The sequence below is a fragment of the Pezoporus flaviventris genome, unplaced genomic scaffold (assembly GCF_033815535.1).
Source record: "Pezoporus flaviventris isolate CSIRO_AGI_PZ_B2104156 unplaced genomic scaffold, CSIRO_AGI_Pfla_v1 ptg000057l, whole genome shotgun sequence".
NCBI lineage: Eukaryota > Metazoa > Chordata > Aves > Psittaciformes > Psittacidae > Pezoporus > Pezoporus flaviventris.
Window position 1 is genome coordinate 5,256,299 of NW_026892605.1, and position 24,447 is coordinate 5,280,745.

At 40.7% G+C, this 24,447-nt stretch overlaps 1 protein-coding gene across 6 annotated transcripts in view; it reads right to left on the reverse strand.

Moving 5' to 3' along the window:
- Positions 1-24,447, reverse strand: part of GHR (growth hormone receptor) — a 133,235-nt gene that overhangs the window by 12,097 nt on the left and 96,691 nt on the right. For all 6 annotated transcript variants that reach the window (XM_061469455.1, XM_061469458.1, XM_061469457.1 and 3 more), the window contains one exon: positions 1,576-1,705. In XM_061469455.1, the coding sequence (XP_061325439.1) occupies positions 1,576-1,705 (130 nt within the window). The remainder of the gene's footprint in view (positions 1-1,575; positions 1,706-24,447) is intronic.

Here is a 24,447-nt window from a genome sequence, read left to right on the forward strand (position 1 = left end):
CCAAAAAACAGTCAGAAAGCGCATCTTGTAGATACCAAAGGTATAAACAGTGGCATGAACTCTCAGACTGAGAAAAATGGGAATGACCAAATTGTTAGAAATAAGTCTATAGGAAAAGTGACAGATATTTATTCAGTATTTCTAAAGCCACTATAGAAAAATAAATCTAGTAGCAAACAGATCCGCTATTGCTATTCTTTACCTTGATACTATCTCTCAGCTGAAATACAGAGTGAACAGGAATCTTCTAAAAAGTCAGTCTTGGTTTATTAAAATATACTATAAATGCCTTTTCTTATCAAGAGCAATTGAAGCTGTACAGGAGGAGGACTAAGCTAAATCAATTATGCCAAGTGCAGCCTTCAGTAGTGGAGTGGGTGCTTAAGGAGTAAAAAGGCAGATGCTACATAAATTGCCAGTAAGCACCGATCCTGTGCTTAGCTGATGAGACCAAACACTTTTTTAAAGGGAATGCTCTGCAGAGTCAGGACTTGGTAAGGCTGTAAGTGGTTAGATACTACGGCTTGTGTTGAGTAGGAGACTGGGTTAGGTTGCAGACTTCAGTCCTGAGCCTTAAATGTTGCTCACACATTGAAATGTAAATACTTTTAATGTGGATTCTTTATTCACATGTTTCATTGCACTACCCTAATTTCTAGTACAAAGATGAAATATGTGGTCTGCTCAGTGTACATGGTACTGCTTTATCATGGAGTTAATTTTTAAAGTCTGAATCCTCATAGTACATACACTGACAACAGTCAGCTAAACATTTACATTTAAATGGTGATTCTAACTTGGATCCTTATTATCGCTCAGAGATCCCAGAAAAGAAGGCCATCCTTGCCTTTAGGCTTACATCTGCCTTTAGACTTATCATCACCAGTAGTATGTGTCTGTAGATAAAACAGCCTGAAACTCTGGCCATTAGAGGGAACAAAACCTTACACCCTGCTATTCCTGTAAAAAAAAGGCCTGCTTTCCTAAATAGCCATTATTGGTAATGTCAATGTCCTGTTTCAGTTTAATCATTGTAACAACCTGAAAATTGCAAGAACTTAAGCAGAATGTGAATCAGAGTTGAACAGAGCTCAATGAAAGACAATCCCCGGTCTCAAAGCACCCTTTTCCCCTGGACCTACACACACAGACTTTAATCTAGCAACTGATCAACAGGAGCTTTAAAAAGCTTTAATAAAAATTTGGAATGGGCTTGTATCGAAACTCCATATCTGTGCACAGATACAACAAATTTCACAGTTCTACATTAGGCTGATAAGGAATAAACTGAAGCTCCCCTGAAGCCATACAGTGTTCAGTTTTGGATTCTGCAACCTGGACCTAAGTGTAGCAAGATCATGTTCTTAATTATCTTCCAAGTAATGCTTGTTGCCACAAATAATTTCATACTTAACAGCAAATTTTGACATTAAAAAATATGCACTTAAAACACAATACCAATAGAAAAGTATGGCTCATGTCATAGCAAAAAATTAACAGCAATGAGCTAACAGGCATAGCAAAATATATGACTTCTCTCTCTTTTTCTCTCTTTTGTTGTTTCCACATCATTACCTTTTCATGTACAACAGTTGTATTGTTCCTGGAGCAGTGAGGTTATAAAAGCTGCCATCAGTCCAATAACATGAAAATGTCTCCAGTTCAGGTGATCTGCACTTGCTGATTTGTGGCCACTGTGAAAGGTCTGTCAGGAAAAATGGCAGAGGACAGAAAGACACATTAAACAAATCCATAAGCCTGACTAACATGCTGTTAAAATTAAACTCAGCATTTTTTATGAATAATTAACATTTTTTTTCCGAATTTTATATGTACAATGAGTCAGGACTTCTTACATTCATATATGTAGTTGACTGTACCTGTAGGAAGCCATATTTGAAAGATGGGGCAAGCTCTTTATTGTGCAGTGTAGAAGTGTTAGTATCACAACCTGACACACAGCCTGCGTATCTGCCAACCCCATCACTGCAGTTGAATGGAATAGCATAGACTATTTTAAACAAAAGGGACCTGCAGTGATCATCTTGTCCAGCTGCCTGACAGCTTCTGGTTAAAGCCTTTGTTGAGGGCATTTTCCATAGGCCTCTTAACACTGACAGGCTTGGGGCATCAACCACCTCTCTAGGGAGTTTGACCATCCTCTTGGTAAAGAAATGCTTCCTGATGTCTGGTCTGAACCTTCCTTGTACAGCTTTGAAACACTCCCATGCATCCTGTCACTGGATACCAGGGAGCAGAGCTCAGCACCTCCCTCTCCACTTCACCTCCTCAGGAAGCTGCAAGAGATCAAGGGGGTGACCCCTCAGCCTCCTTCTCTCCAAACTAGACAAGCCCAGAGCCACCAGCCACTCCTCACAAGATGTTTCTTCCAGCCCCGTCTCCAGCTCTGCGGCCTCCTCTGGACACATTCAAGGACCTTCACATCCTTCTTAAATGGTGGTGCCCAGCACTGCCCACAGTGCTCCAGGTGAGGATGCACCAACACTGAACACAGCGGGAGAATCACCTCTGTCGACCAGCTGGTGATGCTGTGTCTGGTTAGTTCAGTACAGATAAACCTGAATTAGCCCTGCATTTGATTTAACTGTAGTACTGCAGAGTTTAGCATTTACACAGCTGAGCAGTTTTGCAATGTGTCTACTCATTAGAGTAGCTACCTTGAACTGAGTTCAGATTTGTATATATGACATTGTGTAGATACAACCTTGCTCTGAGAGTGACAAGGGAAGCTGTAAGCATGTGCCTGTTCTGCACGTCACTTTATATTCACAATTTCTGTTTGTCAGAACTGCAGTGATGGAGGGCCGTGAAGTGACTGATACTATTTGGCAACACGTGCATAGAAGATGAGATAGAGATCACGCGCATAGAAGTGTCAACCCTGTTGTGGTTTAAACCATTCTGTGGCTCTATTTGGTTATATTTTGATAATATTTGGTTCAAAACATTTACACTCAAGAGCTGGAAAAAGTATTAAGGCGGAGATACCCACACCAGAGGCTTTCTCCTACACATAAGGATTTTGTAGCCTTCCTGCATGTCTACTCCTTTATTTACAGCTCAGACAGACACAGCCACTCCACACCAGAGCAATCTGCATTTCTTGAGCTAAGTGGTTCAAATGATGTGCTTTATATTATATGCTGCCAAGCATCCAAAAATATATGGATATTAGGAATTTCTGTTTTGCTCATCCCATATTTCTGCCTCATTTCACACTTTGGACATTTCACAAGGCCTGAACATATGCATGTTAATAACAGATTTCATGAGTTGGGTGGCAGCTTATACCCCTTCACCTCCACCCCAAAGCCTTAAGAATTCTTCTTGCCAACCTAAAATAACTGATATATGCTTGGAAAGATTTAAACAGTCTTTTTTTTTTTTTCTCTTTCTTAGTCAGCACGTTCCACTTCACTGAACTTTAAATAAATTTTTGGAATCGAAACAAATTTTGAAATGAAGTGTTGCAGCAAATAAAAAATATTACAGTTCTTTTTCAGAAAATATTGTGACAATTTTTACAATTACGCGTGATTTTGTTTGGTATGGAATTCAGTATTTAACAGCTTTGGCCTAAATCCCAAAATGCTTTTGACTGACCTGGATTTAAGCTTTTACACGTTTTTACATCGTTTATAAAACACTTTTCATGTGGTAGATATCTTTGTTAAAACCAGGACATGACCATGAAATTACAAACTGTCATACATCCAAAATAAAACAGAATAAAAGATTCAAGAACAGTATTGTAACTTTTAAAATATGTTCAGCTTTCAAACTTAAACTTTCTTTTCTGTTTAACTGAAAACAAAATCATTGTTTAAAAACAAAAGAAAGGAAAATAAACTAAATTTCATGCCTTTACTTTGAAAACATAAGTAAAATTGCCTCAACTGCATAATAGCTATAATCAACAAAAGAGGAGTCTCTCCCTTTTTCTCTAAATAGTGTGCACAGAAGTACATGTTACAGCTTTTCCTGTTTCTATCCTCAGCTACATGCATCAAGAACAAATATAGCTATTTTTACTGAAACAGGTTAAGTATTTGAGAAAATGAAACACTGGAAAGCCCTCCTAAATTAGAATATTTCTCTTGATGCCTGCACCATATTATAGCTAGAACATAAAATATCTAAAGCCCATGAAGACCATGTCCTCATCTCCAGGGATCAATAAGGTTACACTGTCACTTTTTTATATGATGAAATGAACTGAATAGAATAAAACTTCTCATTTTGAGAGGTTCAGCAGGATCTTACGACATAAACTCTACAATCTCTTAATAATGAATTCTGTTGAATTCATCAGCTTCATACTCAAGTTAAATTAAGGACTGCAAGATGTACAAACTCTTCTAGGAAAATAAATCATAGCACAGCCAGAAGTGGCATCAGTTACAATGGGGAGGATTAGCAATGCACACAGAATACAGATCAAGACTTGTTCTCTTACACTTTAAATTCAGAGGAATGTATCCTTGAGGTCTGACTCTCTTTTCCACTTCCTCATGACAGGACTTCTCTTTGTCTCACAAATACTCCTTCAACAGACACAAGAGTTTTTGAGCAGGAAGCAGTCTGCTTGGGATTCAAATACTCTTGGTTTACGGTTATTTTTTTTTAGTATATATTCATATATATTTATGAGCAGTTGCATTTGTAAGAAAAATTATCTTCTGATGGCTTGTTTCCATTATCTATGACAAGTTTCTAGCCTCCAAAACATCAGGCTTTTGTGACTGACTGGAGAAAGCTTTTGTTATATTGACTTATATAACACTTGGCACTTTTGGGATAGATATCCTGAATTCCTTATTTCTCATGCAAGTAAATTACCAAAATTGTACAGGACCCTGTGTGAGCTCCATTTCCTGGGCAAACTGTGCCAGAATGTGATAAATGAACACAATAGCACACAGCTGAATGCATTTAGGCATAAAGGCAGCACGGTACGGAAAGTAAAGGCTGTCAAACTGAGATTTTAAATAGGCTAGAAAAGCAAAACAAAACATGGATAAACAACTGCTCTTTTCCTACCTGATCCAATAAGTTCCAGTCAGATTGTCATGAATAAGACCACTCACTTTAATCAAGATAATAGCTTTGCAGAATATGCAGGTTCAGTAGTAGAACACATGGGAAAACCTGTGGTTTCCACTGTGACTACAACGAAGGACTGGTACTGTTGTGGTTTAAGCCCAGCTGGCAACTAAGCACCATGCACCTGCACGCCCAGCCCCCCGACCCTGGTGGGATGGGGAGGAGAACTGGAAAACAGTAAAACCCGTGGGTTGAGAAAAGTACAGCTTAATAATGAACTAAATTAAGACATAATGACAATAATAATGAAAAAGAGTGAGAGGAATAAACCCTAAGAAAAACAGGTGACTCACAATACAATTGCTCACCACTCACTGACCGATGTCCAGCTTCTACCCAAGCAGTCATCAGTGGTTCCTGGCCAGCTCCCCCCCCAGTTTATATATTGAGCTTGACGTGCTGTGCTATCTCTTTGTCTAGTTTGTGTCAGCTGTCCTGGTTGTGCTCCCTCCTGGCTTTATTCAACATTATTTTCATAATAAATGCAAAACACAGCACTGTGCTGTACCCAGCTACTAGGAAGAAAATCAAGTCTATCTCAACTGAAACCAGGACAGGTAGAAAGGTTCCTAGTCCTGCGCCTCAGTTTGGCTGAAAGTAAATGTTCAGCTGCCACAACTGTGCTGCAAAAGAGTAAAATCTCTTCACATTCTGCTCTCATTATGTTATGACCACAGATTAGCTATGGTCTGAACGCTGGCTCAGCCAGAAGAAACTTTGCCAAAACAGTAGCAAAGACAATAGTGCGGTTTATGGAAAGAATCAGCAATGCAGATGTGCCATCTCTTCAACTTAACATTTGTTTGTGGGTCACCAGACTGCAGTTTTCCATTTAGCATAGTTTCAATGCTATATATTCTTTATGTTTTTTTTTCTTTTTAAAAAAGAACACAGTATTTAACTGTAGCTTACTGGAAGTTTTATGACTTTAAGACAAAAAACCACCCCATAATCTAGAGGTGTCAGAAGGCTAATTCCTGTAGAGATCAAGTTCCCTTAGTCTTTTTTTCTTAAAGTCCCTCTAGTAAAATTTAACTTCAGAGGGAGCTAGCCTTGAGTGTGGAAGAGTAAGGAAGTTTATAACCAGGGTGTAACAAAATAGGTTATCATTATCTTGGGGAAAGTCTTACTGTCACCAAGGCCCTAGTACTTCTGTGGGAGCAATGGTGAAGCAGTATGCAAGTTGTACAGAAATGTCTCTTATTACTATGCCACTTAGTTGAGACAATGAGTATATGAATGATCCCAAATCAAGCTAACTAAACAGAAAATTAAAAAAGAGGATAATTTCTTTTTTCCTGAACAAAAGGCAGTACTTCTGGTTGTGGTAATCGTAGAAGGTTTCTGTAGAATTATCAGTTATCATAATGTAGGATATCTATCAAACCCAGTTCAAACTTAAACTTACAGAAGAGTAACATGTTCCAATGTGCAAATCAATGGCAAAATGACCCTTATGCAACAGTGTATATGCACTCTCAAAGCATACACAACTCATCATTGCTACAGCATAAAAGATGGAAATGGAAACATAAACAGGGGAATTAGCAACATTTAAAATGGGAAACAGTTATGAAGACCTGGAATGTTATTTACTGTAGCTCGTATTTGTATATCGAAAGTGAATGCTCCATCAACTAGGCTTTTCTCCTGAATTCATCAAGCTCAACAAATGTTGGGCAATTTACTTTAATAAGGGCGGGTGGGTTTCTCTGGTACCAGGAAATTCTGAGTCTTTCAAGCTGTGCAGCAAAATCAACATTTGTTGTCAAGGGATGATATTTTGAATAAGATACATTCTAGTACTAACAAATTATCAAACATCACATATACAGGAAGAGTTGGATGCAGTAAGTGGAGACAAGAGCAAAGTCAATTCTTCATCATGCTGCTTGCTAGTCCAACTCTGCTTTTGCTCTAGGTACAACCTGTCCTTGGAGGGCCAACAGTAAAGTACTGGAACGACTTGGGGAGAAGGAGGTATTTCTCACATCAGTACCAGAAAGTACTCAACAGAAACAAAGCAAAGTTTTGCAACTCTAAGATGCTATATTGCAGTCCAGAGTGAAGAGAAATGCTGCAAGGGATTATTCTGACCATGGAGAAGGTCTAAATATTGTAATACTTCTTGATAAGTATGGGTGTTTTGCTAAGGAATATGAAAAAGGAGTATGTTGTCACCTGTGCACTGAAGATTAATTTGGTGACAGCTACTTTGAACAATCATCATGGCTTGACTTTGCGAATGAAGATCTGGGAAGGGCTTTACCCATGCTTACTACAAGCACGCTGATGACTAAAAAGGCCAATGTGGGATAGGCAAATCCGGATGCAAAAAGCACAGTGAAAGGTCTCCTTGGGTGGTATAGGCAGGGCGCAATTCTTTGCGCTTTGTCTTTTCTCCTTGAGACTAGCTTTGCGTATGTTCTCAAAGGAGATAACGGCATTATGTATGGTGTGTCTTCAAGTCTCCCAATTAGAAGCCAAGGTGGACCACTGATGATAGTCAATATGGCCAAGGCTAAGGTATTGTTTCAGGGAGTCCTTATATCTCTTCTTTGGGGCACTTCTCTTGCGGGAGCCGGTGCCAAGTTCACCGTAAAACACAATCTTAGGGAGGCGATGATCCTTCATCCTAGAGACGTGCCCTGCCCAGCGCAGCTGCAATTTCAGCAATATGGCCTCGATACTGGTGACCCCTGCCTGTTGAAGGACAGTAACACTTGACACATAGTCAGTCCAATGAATGTTTAGAATTGCAGGGAGGCAGTGCTGATGAAAGTGTTTGATGAGTCATAGGTGATGGCGGTAGATAACCCATGATTCAGACCCATATAAAAGAGTAGACAGTACAATGGCTCTATAGACACTGATCTTTGTACTTTTCTTCAGGTGTTTATTGCACCAGACTCTTTTATGAGTTTTCTGAAGGCTCTATATGCCTTTGCTATTCTGTTGTCTCTTTGTCGATCGTGGCATCCGAGGAAATAATGCTTCCCAGATAGCTGAACTGCTGAACTGACTTAAGCTCTGACTCACCAATTGTAATCTGGGAATTGCAGAATCACAGAATTCCAGGGGTTGGAAGGGACCTCAAAAGATCATCTAGTCCAACCCCCTGCAAGAGCAGGGTAACCTAGAGTACATCACACAGGAACTTGTCCAGGCAGGCCTTGAATATCTCCAACATAGGAGACTCCACAACCCCCCTGGGCAACCCGTTCCAGTGCTCTGTCACTCTCACAGTAAAGAAATTTTTCCTGATGTTCACATGGAACCTCCTATGCTCCAGTTTACACACACTGCCCCTTGTCCTATCACTGCACATCACTGAAAAAAACCTAGCTCCATCATCCTGACACTCACCCTTTACATATTTGTAAACATTGATGAGGTCACCCCTCAGTCTCCTCTTCTCCAAGCTAAAGAGACCCAGCTCCCTCAGCCTCTCCTCATAAGGGAGATGTTCCATTCCCTCAATCATCTGGATGGTGATGATCTTGTGGTGCAGGTTGGTAGAGAACTACTGTCTTCTTCAAGCTGACTTCCAGCCCCAAAACCTCAGCCACCTCCACAAAGCAAGATGTTAAACACTGCAGAGCTGCTTCTGTGTGAGCAACAAGGGTGGCATCGTTAGCAAAAAGCAGCTCACGGACAAGATGATTTGGGGTCTTAGTGTGGTCCTTCAGCCGCCTTAGACTGAATAGGCTCCCATCAGTACGATATCGAATATAAATGCCGTTTTGTTCGTCAAGGTTTACTGTAGCCCTTTGGAGCATCATGCTGAAGAAGATTGTGAATAAAGCTGATGCGAGAACGCAACCTTATTTCACACCATTGGTTACTGGGAAGGGTTCAGAGAGTGCATCACCTTATCTGACTTGTTCTTGCTGATCCTCATGTAACAGAATAATCATTTTGAGGAACCTGGGGGGACAACCTAATCGTTCCAAGATCAGCCACAGGCTTTTTCTGCTCACAGTGTCAAAAGCTTTGGTGAGGTCAACAAAAGTTACACAGAGCCCCTTATTCTGTTCTCTACACTTTTCCTGCAGTTGTCTGGGAACAAATACCATGTCTGTGGTACTTCTATTAGCTCTGAAACGACACTGACTTCGAGGTAGAAGTTCTTCTGCGATAGCGGGTACTAATCCGTTCAATAGCATTCCTGCAAGGATTTTTCCAGCAATGGAGAGCAGATTTATACCTCAGTAGCTTGAGCAGTCTGACTTTACACCTCTTTTCTTATACAGAGTGATGATGATTGCATCATGAAAATCTGATGGTAATTTACCTTGTTCCCAGCAGCGCACAAGTAGCTCATGAAATTTAGCATGAAGTGTTTGGCCTCTGTGCTTCCAGATTTCGGGTGGGATTCCATTGACCCCATTTGCCTTGCCAGTTTTCACCTGCTGTATAGCCTTAAGAGTCTCTCCCATGGTAGGGGCTATATCCAATTCATTTTTCACCGGATGTTGTAAAATGTGCTGGATTCCTGAACCTTGGACTACACGGCTAGCACTAAAGACTGTTTGAAAATGTTCAGACCAACGATTCAGGATGGAGATTTTATCTGTAAGAAGCATTTGGCCATCTGCACTAAGTAAGGGGCTTTGAACCTGAAATGTGGCTCCATACACTGCTTTTAGAGCCTCATAGAATTCTCTGTGGTCACCCAAATCTGCACATAATTGAGTCTTTTCTGCTAGGTTGAGCCACCACATGTTCTGGGTGTCTCGAAGTTTCTGTTGGAGTTTACTACATGCAAGAAGAAAGGCTGCTTTTCTTACATGGCAAAATGGCTGAGCAAGGTGTGCTTGATGGGCAGATCTCTTCTTTGTCAGCAATTCCTGGACCTCCTGATTGTTACCGTCAAACCAGTCTTTGTTTTTCTTTAAGGAGAACCCAAAGGATTTTACGGAGGACTGCAGGATGCTATTTTTAATATGTTGCCAAAGCACTTCAGGAGAAGAATGTGTAAGATGGTCTTCAAGCCTAATTTGGAGGTTAGCCTGAAAGGTGTCCTTCACTGCAGCTATTTGGAGATTACTAACATTGAGCCTCCTCCTCGGAATGCTGCCCCTCTTAGGTTTGGGCTTGAAGCGGAAGTTAAGTTTGCAACGCACAAGGTGGTGGTTTGTTTGACATTCTGCACTAGGCATCACTTGGGTGTGACAGACATCATGAACATTTCTCTGGCGCACTAAGACGTAATCAATAAGGTGCCAATGTTTAGATTGAAGATGCATCCAGGTTGTCTTCCGGCTGTCTTTCTGCTGGAAAACAGTGTTAGTGATGGTAAGCTGCTGCTCTGCACAAAACTCTAGCAAGAGGCGACTGTTACCACTGCAGCTACCAACACCGTGCTTGCCTAGTACCCCTTTCCAGGCTTCAAAGTTCTTACCTACTCGGGCATTGAAGTAACCAAGGATTATGATCTTACCATCTATAGAAACCTTTTGAGTGATGCAACGCAGATCAGAGTAGAATTTGTCTTTTTCTGCAGGGTCAGCTTGCAGAGTTGGAGCATATATGCTGAAAAGAACAACACGTTGCTTATTGTGTAGTGGAAGACGTAAGGAGATAATACGATCAGAATGACCTATCGGCAAATTTTCAAGTTTAGAGATGATGGAGTTTTTAATCATGCAATCAACTCCAGAAAGATAACTTTCAGTTCTGGATTTCCCTGACCAGTAGAGTGTACAGCCAGCACCATGTTCTTTAAGGCTACCTTCCTCATGAAGGCGAACTTCACTGAGAGCAGCAACATCGATGTTAAGTTGTGACAATTCATGGGCAATTAGTGCAGAATGGTGCTTGGAATGCCCACTGTTCACAGTATCAAGCATGGTTCTGATGTTCCATCATGCGAGTGTCAATCTGGACACACCTTTGGAAGCAGGTGTACGCTTTTGTCTCTTTGTCTTTAATCGACCACAACAGAAGATGCCCGTTGGCCACAGCTAGCCAACCAGGGAGGGGGAGATGAGCTTTGGTTAGGCCACCTTTTCTAGGCCTCTCTCCATATGGAGCAAGCAGTGCTCTCCTTGAAAAAAAGGCTGCTTGGTCATTCAGGATGTTGCCAAACAAGACTGTCATCTCCTGGGTCAGTCTCGAGCGACCAATGTCCTGAACCGCCTGCATGCAGGGCTGGGTCTGCGACTTCCAGTGCACCTGATCACCTGCTGTTTCATCCCTCACCTGTTGCTACAGGGCTTTGCAAGTGTGGGTAAACCCTTCGGGCCTGCGCAGTGGATTTGTTTTATTTTGAGCAATAATATGTAGGCATCCCCACTTAATAGATGGGGGGTGTACACAGTGCTTTGAGTAATGCCAGAAAGATCTTTTTAGCAAGTTTGCAACATAATCAATGACCAAATGAATAAAAAAACAACCATGGAGCTTGGTAACACTGAATGAAGAGGCAATGGCTCTTCTATATCATGTTGTTCTCTTTTTTTTTTTTTTTTCCTGGTCAAGTGAGATTGATACAGTTGAAAAATAAAAACCTTGCTGAAGCAGAACTTTTCCACAGCATCAAAGCTCAGTGGCTATACTACTGGTTTCCCCCACTTTCTGAGTCCACAGACCAGTCATCAGTGTGGCTCATAGATGTGGTGTCCATAAAGGTACACACAAAAATAAGCAAGGCTCAAGGCTAGGGTGAAAGCAGTATTGCTCAGTAGTATTGGCCACACGACAGTACATGAACGAGCAAGAATGTGAATAAATACGTGCCATGTTCCATGGTCTTGTGCGTGTGCTTTCCAAATCATGCCTTCCCATGTGCAGTAGTGGAATCACATGATTTCTGTCACAGGCAAGCTGTATCAACTGGCCTGCCTAGATGTATAACATATAAAGGGGAGTAGAACTGGAGGTCACAGTATTTGTAAATGGAAGGCAGTTAATGTAACAACCCCATTTCCAATTATCTCTTAATTGCTTATATAGTTGTAACTTAAATTGAAATTACATTTTCAATAAAGTGTGTATAAAAATAATAATGAATAATGATTTTATCTGTTATGGCTATTGATTGCTATGGCTATTGGTCTTTTAATTCACGCTGCTTTTGGAAGAGCAGTATAAAGCCGTAGATTTTTGTGCTTCCCATTGCTGAACTTTTAAGCTACTTCTGGCTTTTGCAGATTTTAACCAGTCTTCAAAATAATGATTGCGGAATTATGTGCAGTAACACGCAACAGAAGAATCATACACAGTGCCCTACAGAGACTGTCATGGAGTACAAATCATCAATCTCCATTTGAAATTTGAAGTAGTACAATTTGGTGTGGTTTTTAGTCAAGTGAAATAAGTGAAGGAAAAATGCCAGTTTTGTCCACAGAACAACTAACTGATGCCTTTGAAGGATTCTCCCAAAAGTCAGCAGCTATCTTGTTCTTCAGTCTAGAGGTTAAGTTCCCTGTTACAGTCACCACATATATACTGTCAATATAGAAACTAAGGAGGCAAAAAACACCCAGGAGCTGTTATCAGGAGGATCATTTGTTACCTTCCAAACGTGGAGTGAAACTCCAACAGACATCACTGACCTGTTTCATTCAGAGATTCCTTGGAGAAGTCCTGCTACAACAAGGGCACGTGCACTGAATAAAAGTTGAACCTCCAAAGCAGTCAGAGGAGTTCCTTCCCATATTCTGATCAGTGACAAGGACAACTGAAAATTATCTGGCTTTGAATACCTGAAGACTGAAAGTCTTGCTGAATCTTAAAAATTCTTCATGATAAGAACCATCCAACATAATCTTTGCAGAGACTGTAAAGTATATGGGGGGTTATATGGTATTTTCACTGGTTTTGCATGTGTGGACCATAATAACTTTTCTTGGATCCCAAAGAAAACTGCATTGATTTTAGTATTTTAGAGCATTCTGGCATGCAGTGTTTCTCCTGTGCTTTTCAGCATGTCTGTTTTATTACTGTAGCCAGGATATTTACTTGTTCAGTAATTCATAGCTTTATTATTGCAATAAATCATAAACTATAAATTACCAGCTTCAAGGAATCATAGAATCATAGAATAGTTAGGGTTGGAAAGGACCATAAGATCATCTAGTTCCAACCCCCCTACCATGGGCAGGGACACCTCACACTAAACCATGTCATCCCCAAGGCTCCGTCCAACCTGGCCTTGAACACTGGCAGGGATGGAGCATTCACAACTTCCCTGGGCAACCCATTCCAGTGCCTCACCACCCTCACAGTGAAGATCTTCTTCCTTATATCCAATCTAAATTTCCCCTGTTTAAGTTTTAACCCATTACCCCATGTCCTATCACTACAGTCCCTAACGAAGAGTCCATCCCCAGCATCCTTATAAGCTTTGCACAAGTCCAGGTAGATGACATCACCTGCTCTACCCCTGGCCATCAGTTCTGTAGCACCACCACAGAAGGCCACCAAATTGGTCAGGCAGGATTTCCCCTTAGTGAAGCCATGCTGGCTGTCACCAACCACCTTGCTGTTTTTCATGTGCCTTAGCATGCCTTCCAGGAGAATCTGCTCCAAGATTTTGGCAGGCACAGAGGTGAGACTGGCTGGTCTGTAATTCCCCGGGTCATCCATTTTCCCCTTCTTGAAAATGGGGGTTATATTTCCCTTTTTTCAGTCATCCAGTGAAATTTTAGAAACACTCTAGAGAAGAACAAAAGCATTGTTCTCCACTTTATTTATCCTCTTTGCATTTTGCAGTGATCTTGTAAGAGCATCCTGCTTAGTTGGGTTTCAAAGGAAAATGATTGTCACGACAGTTCTGTCCCCTGTTTAAACAGACTTACAGAATCATAAAATGGTTTGGGTTGGAAGGGACCAGACCGTCCTTTTAACATTATTTATAAAGCACAATCTCCACTCTTAATTGTTAGAAATTAAGCCAGTATTGTGGTGTATCATGTAAAAATCTTGCTAATTTACAAACTAGGAAAAACCCAACCAACCAACCAGAGTACCAATCAGTTCTTGGCCATGACTCTGGATCCCAGCGGGACTCATGCACATGAAAGGAAATGTATTTGACACATTTAAAGTTACAAACAGGGACTATTTGACCTTCTTCCCAAAATGGGAAAGTTGCTGAGCTGGATACATTTTAACTTCTCTGAAATCCAGGATGATGTAAATACCAAATGAGAGAGAAACCATGCCAATGATATTAGACTGATGGAATTAAGTTAGCAGTGGAAAAACTACACTCATCCCTCCTTCCCCGAAGTATTGGCGATTCAGCTCTAGGACAAACAAAGCACCAGACAAAATGCAAATAGGGAGGATTCATGACTCAGAAGGGAGTTGAGCTAAACAGAATAATACATATTTTCCTTCAGTTTTTATTTCTGTGATCTGACTATAAGTCTAAAAGAATCTTCTGATCCTCTGTATGGTGCTGAGTGCCCCGAAGTAAGCCTCCAGACTCATTTCACTATTGCAGAGGAGACTTGGACAAAACAATCATATTCAAAAGCACAGTAATCTGTAAAGGAAATATTTTTTTTCTGACAAACTCCTAAAAGTGATTTAAGTTGTATGTATCCTCAGTTGAGTCTGATTTTCTCTAACACCCACTCCCTCTTGGTGAGAACCCAGTGCTGTGAGCCCTCGGCTTTAGAGATTAGTTAAGGAAGAGCTGCTGGCAGAGGTGGTGTGGGCTTTTCTTCTCAGTACTTGAAACAGAGGATCCAGGGACAGATTTGAAATTTCATCACTATTAAGAAATGGGCATTTCTCATTTGATTTGTTTCTCATTTTCTTCCAGTGTCTTTTCAAATAACCATAGGAGGAGTGTAGAGAAAAGACCTGATTTTCATTTGAATAAACAGCCATTTCCTTACTGGACAAAATAAAGAGAAACATTCAAGTTAACTAATGACCAACCTAGGTCTCTCAGTTACTGTTATATTAGTCTTCAGCATGCCCAAGAGGACTACACTTCTGACAAAAGCACAGACTTGAAGGATATTATGTTCATTCACCTGAGTGACATTCATGCAGAAGCAACACAGTTTTCAGTTTATTTAAATTAGCAAAAGACTAATACGCACTGTCAATAAGGGTACAACTAATAACTGTTTCAAGCAATCAAAGAAATACAGGTGAGTCAAAAAATCATCTTACATACCACCTGAAATAGTACTTGCTTATCACAGAATCACGGAACCACTGAACCATAGAATAGTTATCCTCGAGGAGCTTTCAAGTCCACACTTGAAATCAGCAGGTTCTGGACATTCCATACACAATACATTAAGAGTACATGTCCTCATTCAAGCTGTCATTCAAATAATCACACATAATCTCCCTAAAATTACGGTGACATATGCATTTCTCTGTTTTTTTTACAGTGGGAAAAAGGGGGAAGAAGAGAGGTTCATTACATGAATCCAAATTGAGCTTAGAAAGTGAGAAGAAAGAACCATTGCCAAAGCCAAAATGATTACTCAGAAAATCCTGGCACCAAGAAGTTGCTTTGGTGTGCTAGAACTGCACTGCCAATCAGTTAGGAAGCTCCATTTACATTCACGTTTCTAAGTCCCTGTGTTAATCACTGATATATGTGCTATAGATTGGCATGAGGTATTACTACTATGAGCTACACCTTTTCTGCTCTGGAGACCCTGTAGCTTTGGAAAGCCTGAGGGCAAGTACTGCAGAACTCATTTCCCATAGTGACTGTGTGCCACTTCACTTCTGGCCCAACTTCCTTGTTCTCTTAAATTTTCTTTTGGTATCCCTCTGCTATTCTGCAAGTGTCAACAAATGAACCATTTAAGCTGGCAGTCTTTCTGTTGATTTTGCTCCAATGCCTTACTAAGAGAAAATTGAGCTTACATCAGCCCACAATCCCCTGAATCTGGCATTTAGCCAGATTTTGGTATCTTGACTATAGCCTCAGTAAGTGTAATTCCATCAACATTCCCTGCACAGTAAGAGACTTTGCTACTCAGACAGGTCTCAAGAATAACTTCCTCAGCAACAACTGCAAGCTGTAGTTATGTAAAATGACCAAAACTACATTTTTTGCACACTGAGGCACATGGGAGTAAGTGACTGAATCACCCCCTCTACAGGTGAGCAGAAACACATGATGAGTGCAAGAGGTTTAGTCTTTAAAACAATAAATGGAATTAGCTATAAGGATAATTCATGTGAGACCATCCTTGAGCGATGCTATTAGGTTTTACTTTAGGAAACTGTTCCACTTTGGTGGAAGATTCCTCTCTAACTGGCGCTGGATTTACAATTGTATGAATCAACATCAGCAGGTAAAATGGATTTACATGAGTGTTCTACACTTGTGTAAACAAAGACAAACAGAGACAAAACTAAGATAGTTTATTTTTGGGTAGAAGGCTACTCTACCACATTTAATTTTGGCAGCCTTATTTAATATCCTGTGTGATTTACCAATTTTGCTCAGGATCTTTAAATTTCTCAAAAAAAATTGCCCTGGAATGTGTCTTTAAGGAAGTCTCATAGATGTCATCATGATGCCACAAAGTCACAGATCTTTCACATTAGTCCTGGTAGGTCCAAATGCAATGGACCTCAATAAAGAAGGATGTTACCTCCTTTTTCAACAGGAAGATTTTGATAGCGATATTTTCCAAAATTTTAAGGGGCAGAGTTTTAAAAATCTACAATAAGCATATGTTCATTGATCAGATTTTAAAGATAAAGCAGTACCTGGAGAGGGGAAAACTAACATTTATGACGTCTAACCCAGTATATTTTCTGCATTATACTATGTTTCTTGATTGCAATTTTAACTGGGTTCAAAAAGTCTTCTTCATTATTGGCGTTCTTACACTATACAGACATCTGCTTTTGTTAAAAGAGTGATCTTGTGAAATGTCACCCTTTTACTTAGGTACAATTCTTAATTATACACTAAATCATACTGCCTCGGTTTATTTAAGCAAATGCTAAACCTTGAAGGCTCTGCAGGGCCAGCACGAGTTCAGAAAGGTGAGGTGAATTATATTTTATGGGCCATGTTTCAACAGAATTTGTCAGAGACAGTTGCAGAACCTCTACCTTGAGAATTATAGTGCTGAACCCCTCATCTAACCTTTAAATAACTCTGTATTTTCAGTTACTTCAGAGGTTACATTGAGCTACAAGCAGCCCAGAATAAGTAGGTGGAAAAAGGCAGAGGAAAAAAAAAGGCACTGAGAAGCAAGACAAAAAAATCGCAACCATGAGCTATAAATCCTGACACCTATACTTGGAAGCTGCTTCTTTTTACATGTATGCTATAGGAAGCAACTGCTAAAAGTGAACGTAAATTTTGTGATTCTTTGTATCCCAAAGACCTGTATTTGCAATGAGAGGTTTGCTTTTGCCTGACGGTGGGGGTCGTCACTGCCCATCCCTGCACTAGAAGGCTGTTTGCTTGCCTGTGCAGTCTCCCTGTTCCCTGTCCCTGTCATCTGGGTGAATGCCACCTGCCTCAGGCACCACACTGCAGCTCTTTGCAGCAATTCTGCTATCTTTCACCACACACAGCAGCAGAGCAGGGTGAGGTGATGCTTCGCATCCAGTGGGGAACGGCTGCCTAGTGCCAAGCTGATTTCAAGGGTAGGAGATTTGAAGCCATTTACAACTCTGGACAGCAAGAGAGCCTCATACAAACTTGATGGCACAAGAGAGGCCAGCTCTTCCTGCTGCCTTACTTGTGAAAACAAACACTTGGCTTAGTGCTTGAGTAAGCATCAGAGAGCCAGAAGCTATAAAAGGAGATTGGCTAAATAATTTTACATAAGATAAGAAGGTAAGATTCAGTGACATATACCTGCCTGTGGACAGAAAGCCCCTGCACAAATATGCACATATGGTTTATTCAACTGAACTTGACAGTGATACCAATTCTTCTGTATTATAGCCACAGGTAATACTTACTCTGTTTTTTCCAAAAAGTCAGAAAGTAAAAACTGCACAAACTGGTGTTTGCCTTAAGAATCAGCCTAAGCTCATGCACAAGCTGTCACCGACAGACAAAAAAAATCATCTGAAACAAATGCTGGTTCCTTCAGAAAATTCAATCTTTTCTATGCCGGGTAGCTACAGCACTATTTTTCAATGAAAACAGAAAAAAAGAAAGAGCAAAGTATTTCTGTGGAAGGTTGACATTCAAGAAGCACAACACAAACAGATTAGCTACAGCAAAAGATTAGATCTCAGAAAGCTTAGGACAGAAAGTAGATGGTAAAAGCGAACAAACAGTCTGTATATGTTGCAACATTTCAGACCCACTTGCACTTACTGGCATGTCTGAAAAGTGAACTCATCAATAAAAGCCCGTAATGTTTGCTCTTCATCACTGATTGTCAGGCTAGAATGATTCCAAACAGTCAGACAGGTTTACATCAACCATTAATACTGAACCCTGCAGACTGTGAAAAACATGGCTTTGTCTCCTGAAACACTGCAGTAGAGACTTTACCAAAAGAAAAACACTATTTCCACTAAAAGCCCTTCTTCAGCAGATGTTCACTAGTGCTAAATGCTGCTCACAGTGCTGGACTAATATCAGGAAAGCTGACCTCAGCACTTCAAACTTGGATGCTTTCTCTCTAGAGGCAAATTCTTCTTCAGCTTGCAATCCTGCTGCTTTTAGCGACGCAAGTGTAAGAGGGTTTGCCCCATGGCCTGCAAAAGCTGAGCTGGAAGTCCCTATGTGGGGCCCCTCCTGTGACTTCCATCACCCTCTTTTTATAGCTGGGCTAAAAGCAATGCTAGAACCAGGAATTCATTTATGTTTTGGAAAAAATAATCATGCCTAGGGAGGCTATACTGATTGCTTCTACCTACTCTGAAACACTCAGCACCATGCCACATATAAAGAACAATGTCCTGAGGGAATATGCACACCACACAGGGGCTGTTTAAGGCTCTAAAGAGCACCAAAATCTGCAAAGTTTTGAGTTTATGCGAAACGTCAATGTTTCTGTCAGCCTGTTTATCTCAGTGACCAAGACAACACTACAGTGAACGATACAAGCCATCACATTCTGATAGTTACTCCTGAAATAAAACACAAACCAATTCTGCTGTATCTGCACAGAATATGGTATTAGGATGTATGATTACCAACTGTGTGTAGACCTAGCACAGCAGAGTCAGGCCCAAGACAATAAAAATACGAAGAATACTATTTTACTTATAAAATATGAAAAAAAGTTGATAACTTAAGAAACATGAAAATCTTTCTTTCTACAGCTGCTCTTAGAAAAAGTAAGCAAAACCATGAATCTTATCTGGCAGTATCCATGCAATCACACAGCTCACTCCTCCTATGCTTTGTCCTGCTGAATGTCTCCAGATGTTACACCGGAAAAGAAATTACAACAGTTAAGAGAAGAGAGGACAACTGAGCTGTGAAGGGTTGTGATCCTGATGATAGGCATCAGGAGCAGTGTTCCCCATGCTGCAGCATGTGTGGCCAGGATTGGCTCTGCAAGGGATTTCTGAGTACATGCTGCTGCTCCCAGGCAGTGTAAACTTAAAATTAATGGTGCTATTACAACCCACAGCTCACAAAGCTCTTCTTCGCGCTTACAGGACCTGCAATGCCTTTTGACACAACTACCTGATGCAGGTTTATCATTATGTCAAACTCCCAAGAACCTCATTTATGCAGACCTAGCTCAGTTTGGTCCCTTGATTGGGATCCAATGCTACCATGTATTTTCTTGACCATACGAAGACAAGAAACCTAGACAGCAAATTAAGTCATGACCTAAAATAATGTATTTCCACTAAGCAGAAGGAATAGTATATACAACAGCTACAGGCTAGGTAATCTGTTCATGGGTTCCCTGCTAGTATCAAAGCAAAGGAGCACAGGGAACCCTTCCATGCTCCAATCTGTTGTGTCTGAGCTCTACGAACAAGCCCGACATGTCTTCTTTAACAACCCCAGCACAGTGTTGTGAAAACCAAATGCCTCCCAGGGTGTTACGGACACATGCCATAAATGCTGTCCCAAAGCCTTCCTTGTTCAGGGTGGGATCTACCACCTTTCCTTTCCTTAGGCTTCTAAGCATGCTTTCTGGGTGAGAAGACATGGATTCTTGCCTTCGAACTTCACAGACCATAATTCATGTCCCTCAGGCAGGAGCTGAGGTGCTCTGATCTGGCATAGGGAGACACTGATCTCTCCCCCTTGACTTTAGTCAACTCCTGCAGAAGGTATGGGTGGCTGTGGAAAGAGGGCTGGAATAAGGAGGCTCCAGGGCCACTCACTCTCTTGCTGCAAGAGCCTGAATGACCAGGTGGTACGCTAGACCAGGAAAGGGAAGCAGGTGACAGCTAGCACTAAGGGGGAAAACCGAGTATTTTTCAGCCAAATCAGTTCCTCAAACCAACTTCCCATGTGACTGCAAAAAGGCTTGTGCCAGCATGTGTGTGAGGCACCGGTGAAGAAGGTTTGGTAATGAGCAGCCAGGCACAGATGAGCCCAGTTCTTTCACTGGCTCATTTTGCGGGAAAAAGCCAACAACCACCCTTGCTCCTTATGAGGTGCCTTAAGTTGAGTGCCAGTTTAAAAATGATGGGGGGGAAATGTGGTATGGAGTAAGAGGCTCAAGCAGAAATCCATTTGGTCCCTTGTCCTGACTAATGGTGTGACTCCAGCAGCAGGAATGAGCAAAAAAGATAAATCAGCATGCATGGTTTGCACTTGCCACACATGGACTTATGGACTGCAATTTATACTGATCAAATGAACCTGGAATTTTGGGTAACAGGTCTGTGTTGACAGTATAACCAGCTCCAGCAATTCTGACTCAAACAAATTTGAGAGACATGTATATTAAAGAGGAATAAGCAAGTCAGTTTAGGAAATAACAACAGCATGAAGTTTTATACAAGCTTACCACCTAGCTTTGCTTTGTTTGAAATCTGAAAAACTGGAGGGTTTTATTTTCACTCTTACCATTTTTCTTACTCTTTAACTATACTTTTTAGCTATACAAGGACGAAGAAATGGAAATGTCAAATTATCATTAAAAAGATACATAAAAAAGTATAAATTTCTCCAACAAAGACAAAGAACATGGGAAATACATGTGAAATACTGTTGTACTAAAAACCAGGTTTATTTCTAGATGACTAAGCTTGAGGTAAGCATCCAAATTAAATCACAACACTTCAAATGAGAAAAAAGAATTATGGTAGTCAAGAGACTGTAGCTATAATTGCAAAAAAAACCTCAAACTCCATCGTTTTTGGACTTTTATCTTAGCATAACAGAGAAAAATGGGAAGATGGGAAGAGTAGTTAGAGTAGTAACAGGAAGATGGGAAGAGTAGTTAGAGAAGTTTGGGTAGACATATTGTCCACATGACAGAGCAGAGATATGAGAGGCCAGAAACATATTAAAATATGTATGAGTAGCAGAACAACACCATCTGCTAAGTCTTCCTTACACATCCCACTACAAAATCTGGTATTCAACTGCTGATGTTTTGCTGTAATTTATTCAAGATGACAATTTCAGTATCAGACTCCTGTTTTTTATGGAAATCCTAAACAGATCAGAGAAAGCGGTTTGCTCATGCGAAGTACTTAGGTGTTCTTGATTTCGAAAACAGCTTTTCAATTTGGAACACACCACCATCTGGTGGAAACCCAACTCCTTTATTCACCACAGTGAGGGCTTCACACCGTGCCTAGATTTGCACTTTCCGCTTGCACAGGGCACAGTTTTATCACACAAGACACAGACATACCTATTACGTTTATTAAAGTGACTGCTTATATAATGCTATTGTAGGTCAGCATAGGTCTCGGTTTCTTGGTCATATGTTTGTGTTGTTATCTGAGCCGGGAAACCAAGCCCAGGAATGATCCCTTTTGAGCCCTGAGGGCACAGAACATGGTGGCACATGTCAGAAATTCCTATAACAGTGGCAAAATGCTGACAGAAATCTACACCTGGCCCCAAACATAACTAGTAAGTTTCACCAAGCTATAAATGAAATATGTTTTTACAAGTTTTCTTCTTTTAGAAATCATTCAGCAAATATTTTGAGCTCGAATCAGGATCCTTTTTCTCATAAATTGCCAAGCCCTTTTCAAAACCTGTTAACTGATGAGCAGATTAAAGTATCAGTTGCTTAAGCATTTAGAGAGGCAGCACTACAAAGGAGTGTCTCTAATGTTGCCTTGCAGGAGATAAGTCATTACCCATTATCATCGAATAAAGCCAACAAACTTCTTTCAAACAGCTGCCATTGTATTTGCAGTGGATTTGCATGACTGGGCTCTCTGTGCTCTGGTCTGCCCTCACCCACTTGCGATGTGCCAGTCCTACAATGGTGTTACCTGTGAGTACAAAACCACCACAGTGCAGAGAGCAGGAGTGCACGTACACATGCATGGTCACATATACGTATCTCTTTTTCCTCTCTTCAGCACTGCTGGAAAGGAAAATGATTTCCTATCCTGAACTGTTTTCAGACAAGGTGATCAAAAAAGCTAACAAGAGATTTTTTTATGATTAAGTAAGCTAGGACTTTCCAGCCTGGAAAAGAGATAGCTTAGTAGGGAGATTTTTCTAGTTTTAGAAAGAACAGAAGAGATGACCTGGGATTGACCATTCACTGTTTCTTGAAATAAATAAAAGAAGAGCAGATGCTAATGCAATTTGTAAGTAGCAGATTCAGAGGAAAAAAGGACACATTTCTCCACTCAACTTGTAGTTGAGTTGTGGAAGTCCTTATGACATGGCATTTGGGACACTAAAATTTTGTACATCTGCATGTTCAAGAGGACAATTGTCAACTTCACAGGAAAAAAACCTCACAGGTGGTGGGTGATAAATATCAAGGCACCACCTCTGGTTCCAGCCTCCCCTACCCGAACACACAACACTGGAGGAAGGCAGAATATTCAGTGCCTGATCTATTCTTCTGCTCTTCAGTGTGCATTTGGTAATCAACCACTGAAGATACAGGAGAAAGGTTACAAGGCTGAAGAATTTTAGGTCTTCCTTGGCACAGCTATTACTGTTTTACAATGTTTTTGAAAAGAGAAACCTGCTAGGAAGACAGACATGAGTACACAGTGGTTTAAAATATTTTTTCTGGTACAAAATAAATGACACATTCATTAGTCAGCCTAGTTTTGTCATCCCTCATCAGTAAGTAACAAACTTGGTAACATTTGTTATGTAGCACCAACATGATACAAACTTTCTTTTCTACTTTTATTCAGAAAATACTGGGCAAGCTCAGATCTGTTCATACTTCCCTGCCAAAACCTGCTATACAATTTTACTGCTGCTAGGAAACCTGAGTTATGTATAATGTATATATAGAGAGCTGACAAAGAGCAGTATGGCAATGATAGTGTGAAATTAAGGGTTTAGAAAGATGTGAAGTCCTGTCCTCTTCTCTTGAACTATACCCTGCCTCCTCAGGCTTGCTTCCAAGTTACTATATAAGCATTGCTCTGGCAGTGTAGCCAAGCATGGGGCATTCTAAGCCACATCCCCATGTTCACCCCATTGGCAAAGTAATTTCTTTGGTCTTCTTTATAAAAAAGAAGAAAGAATGTCAAACGGGCTGACATACCAAACTGTACAGAAAGCCAGCTTAATAAAGCCCTTCAACATCTAGTCATTTAGCACTAACAAGGCTGGTATTCCTGATGCTGTGAAAAAAAAAAAAGCTAATTTGTCAGCTTACCAGAATTCATACAGCATTCATGGTGGTTTTCAGCTTGCTCCCTATGCAGAACTGTGAAAAGCAAAAGTGACTCGAAGAATTGAAGTAACTCAGTATTTCCTGAACTTTGCCATGCACTGATTCTGCTGCTGAGACTGCACCAGAGAAAGATGGAAAAAGATTTATTGCAGGTTATGGTCTTTCCTCCCCAGCCTCCTTGTAAATCTTGTGGAGCAGTTCATGCAGCATTAACTCTTTCTCTGCAGCTTCAAAACTACACGTGAAGGTAAGGCAAAGGATGTATAGCTTTGGGGATCCAGTCACTCATGATACACCACGATCAGTCTGAGAGATGAAAAGGAGAGCTTAACAAAGGGAAGGGGCCATCGCGGCTTGTAAGTGAGAAGAGCCAGAAATACCTCTCATTTCCAAGCTCTGAAGAATCAAATATGTGGTATTGTTTGTGAGTGATGTGTGATAGTGCAGTAGGGCCCACCACACACTAGTAAGGAAATATGATTAGTGGAATAATCTAATCCAAGTACTCAATTAACTTTTATACATTAAAGTTGAAACTGAGCACACCTGGTGCCAGCCTTCTAGGAGCGCGAGAGTCAAAGGAAAGGCAACA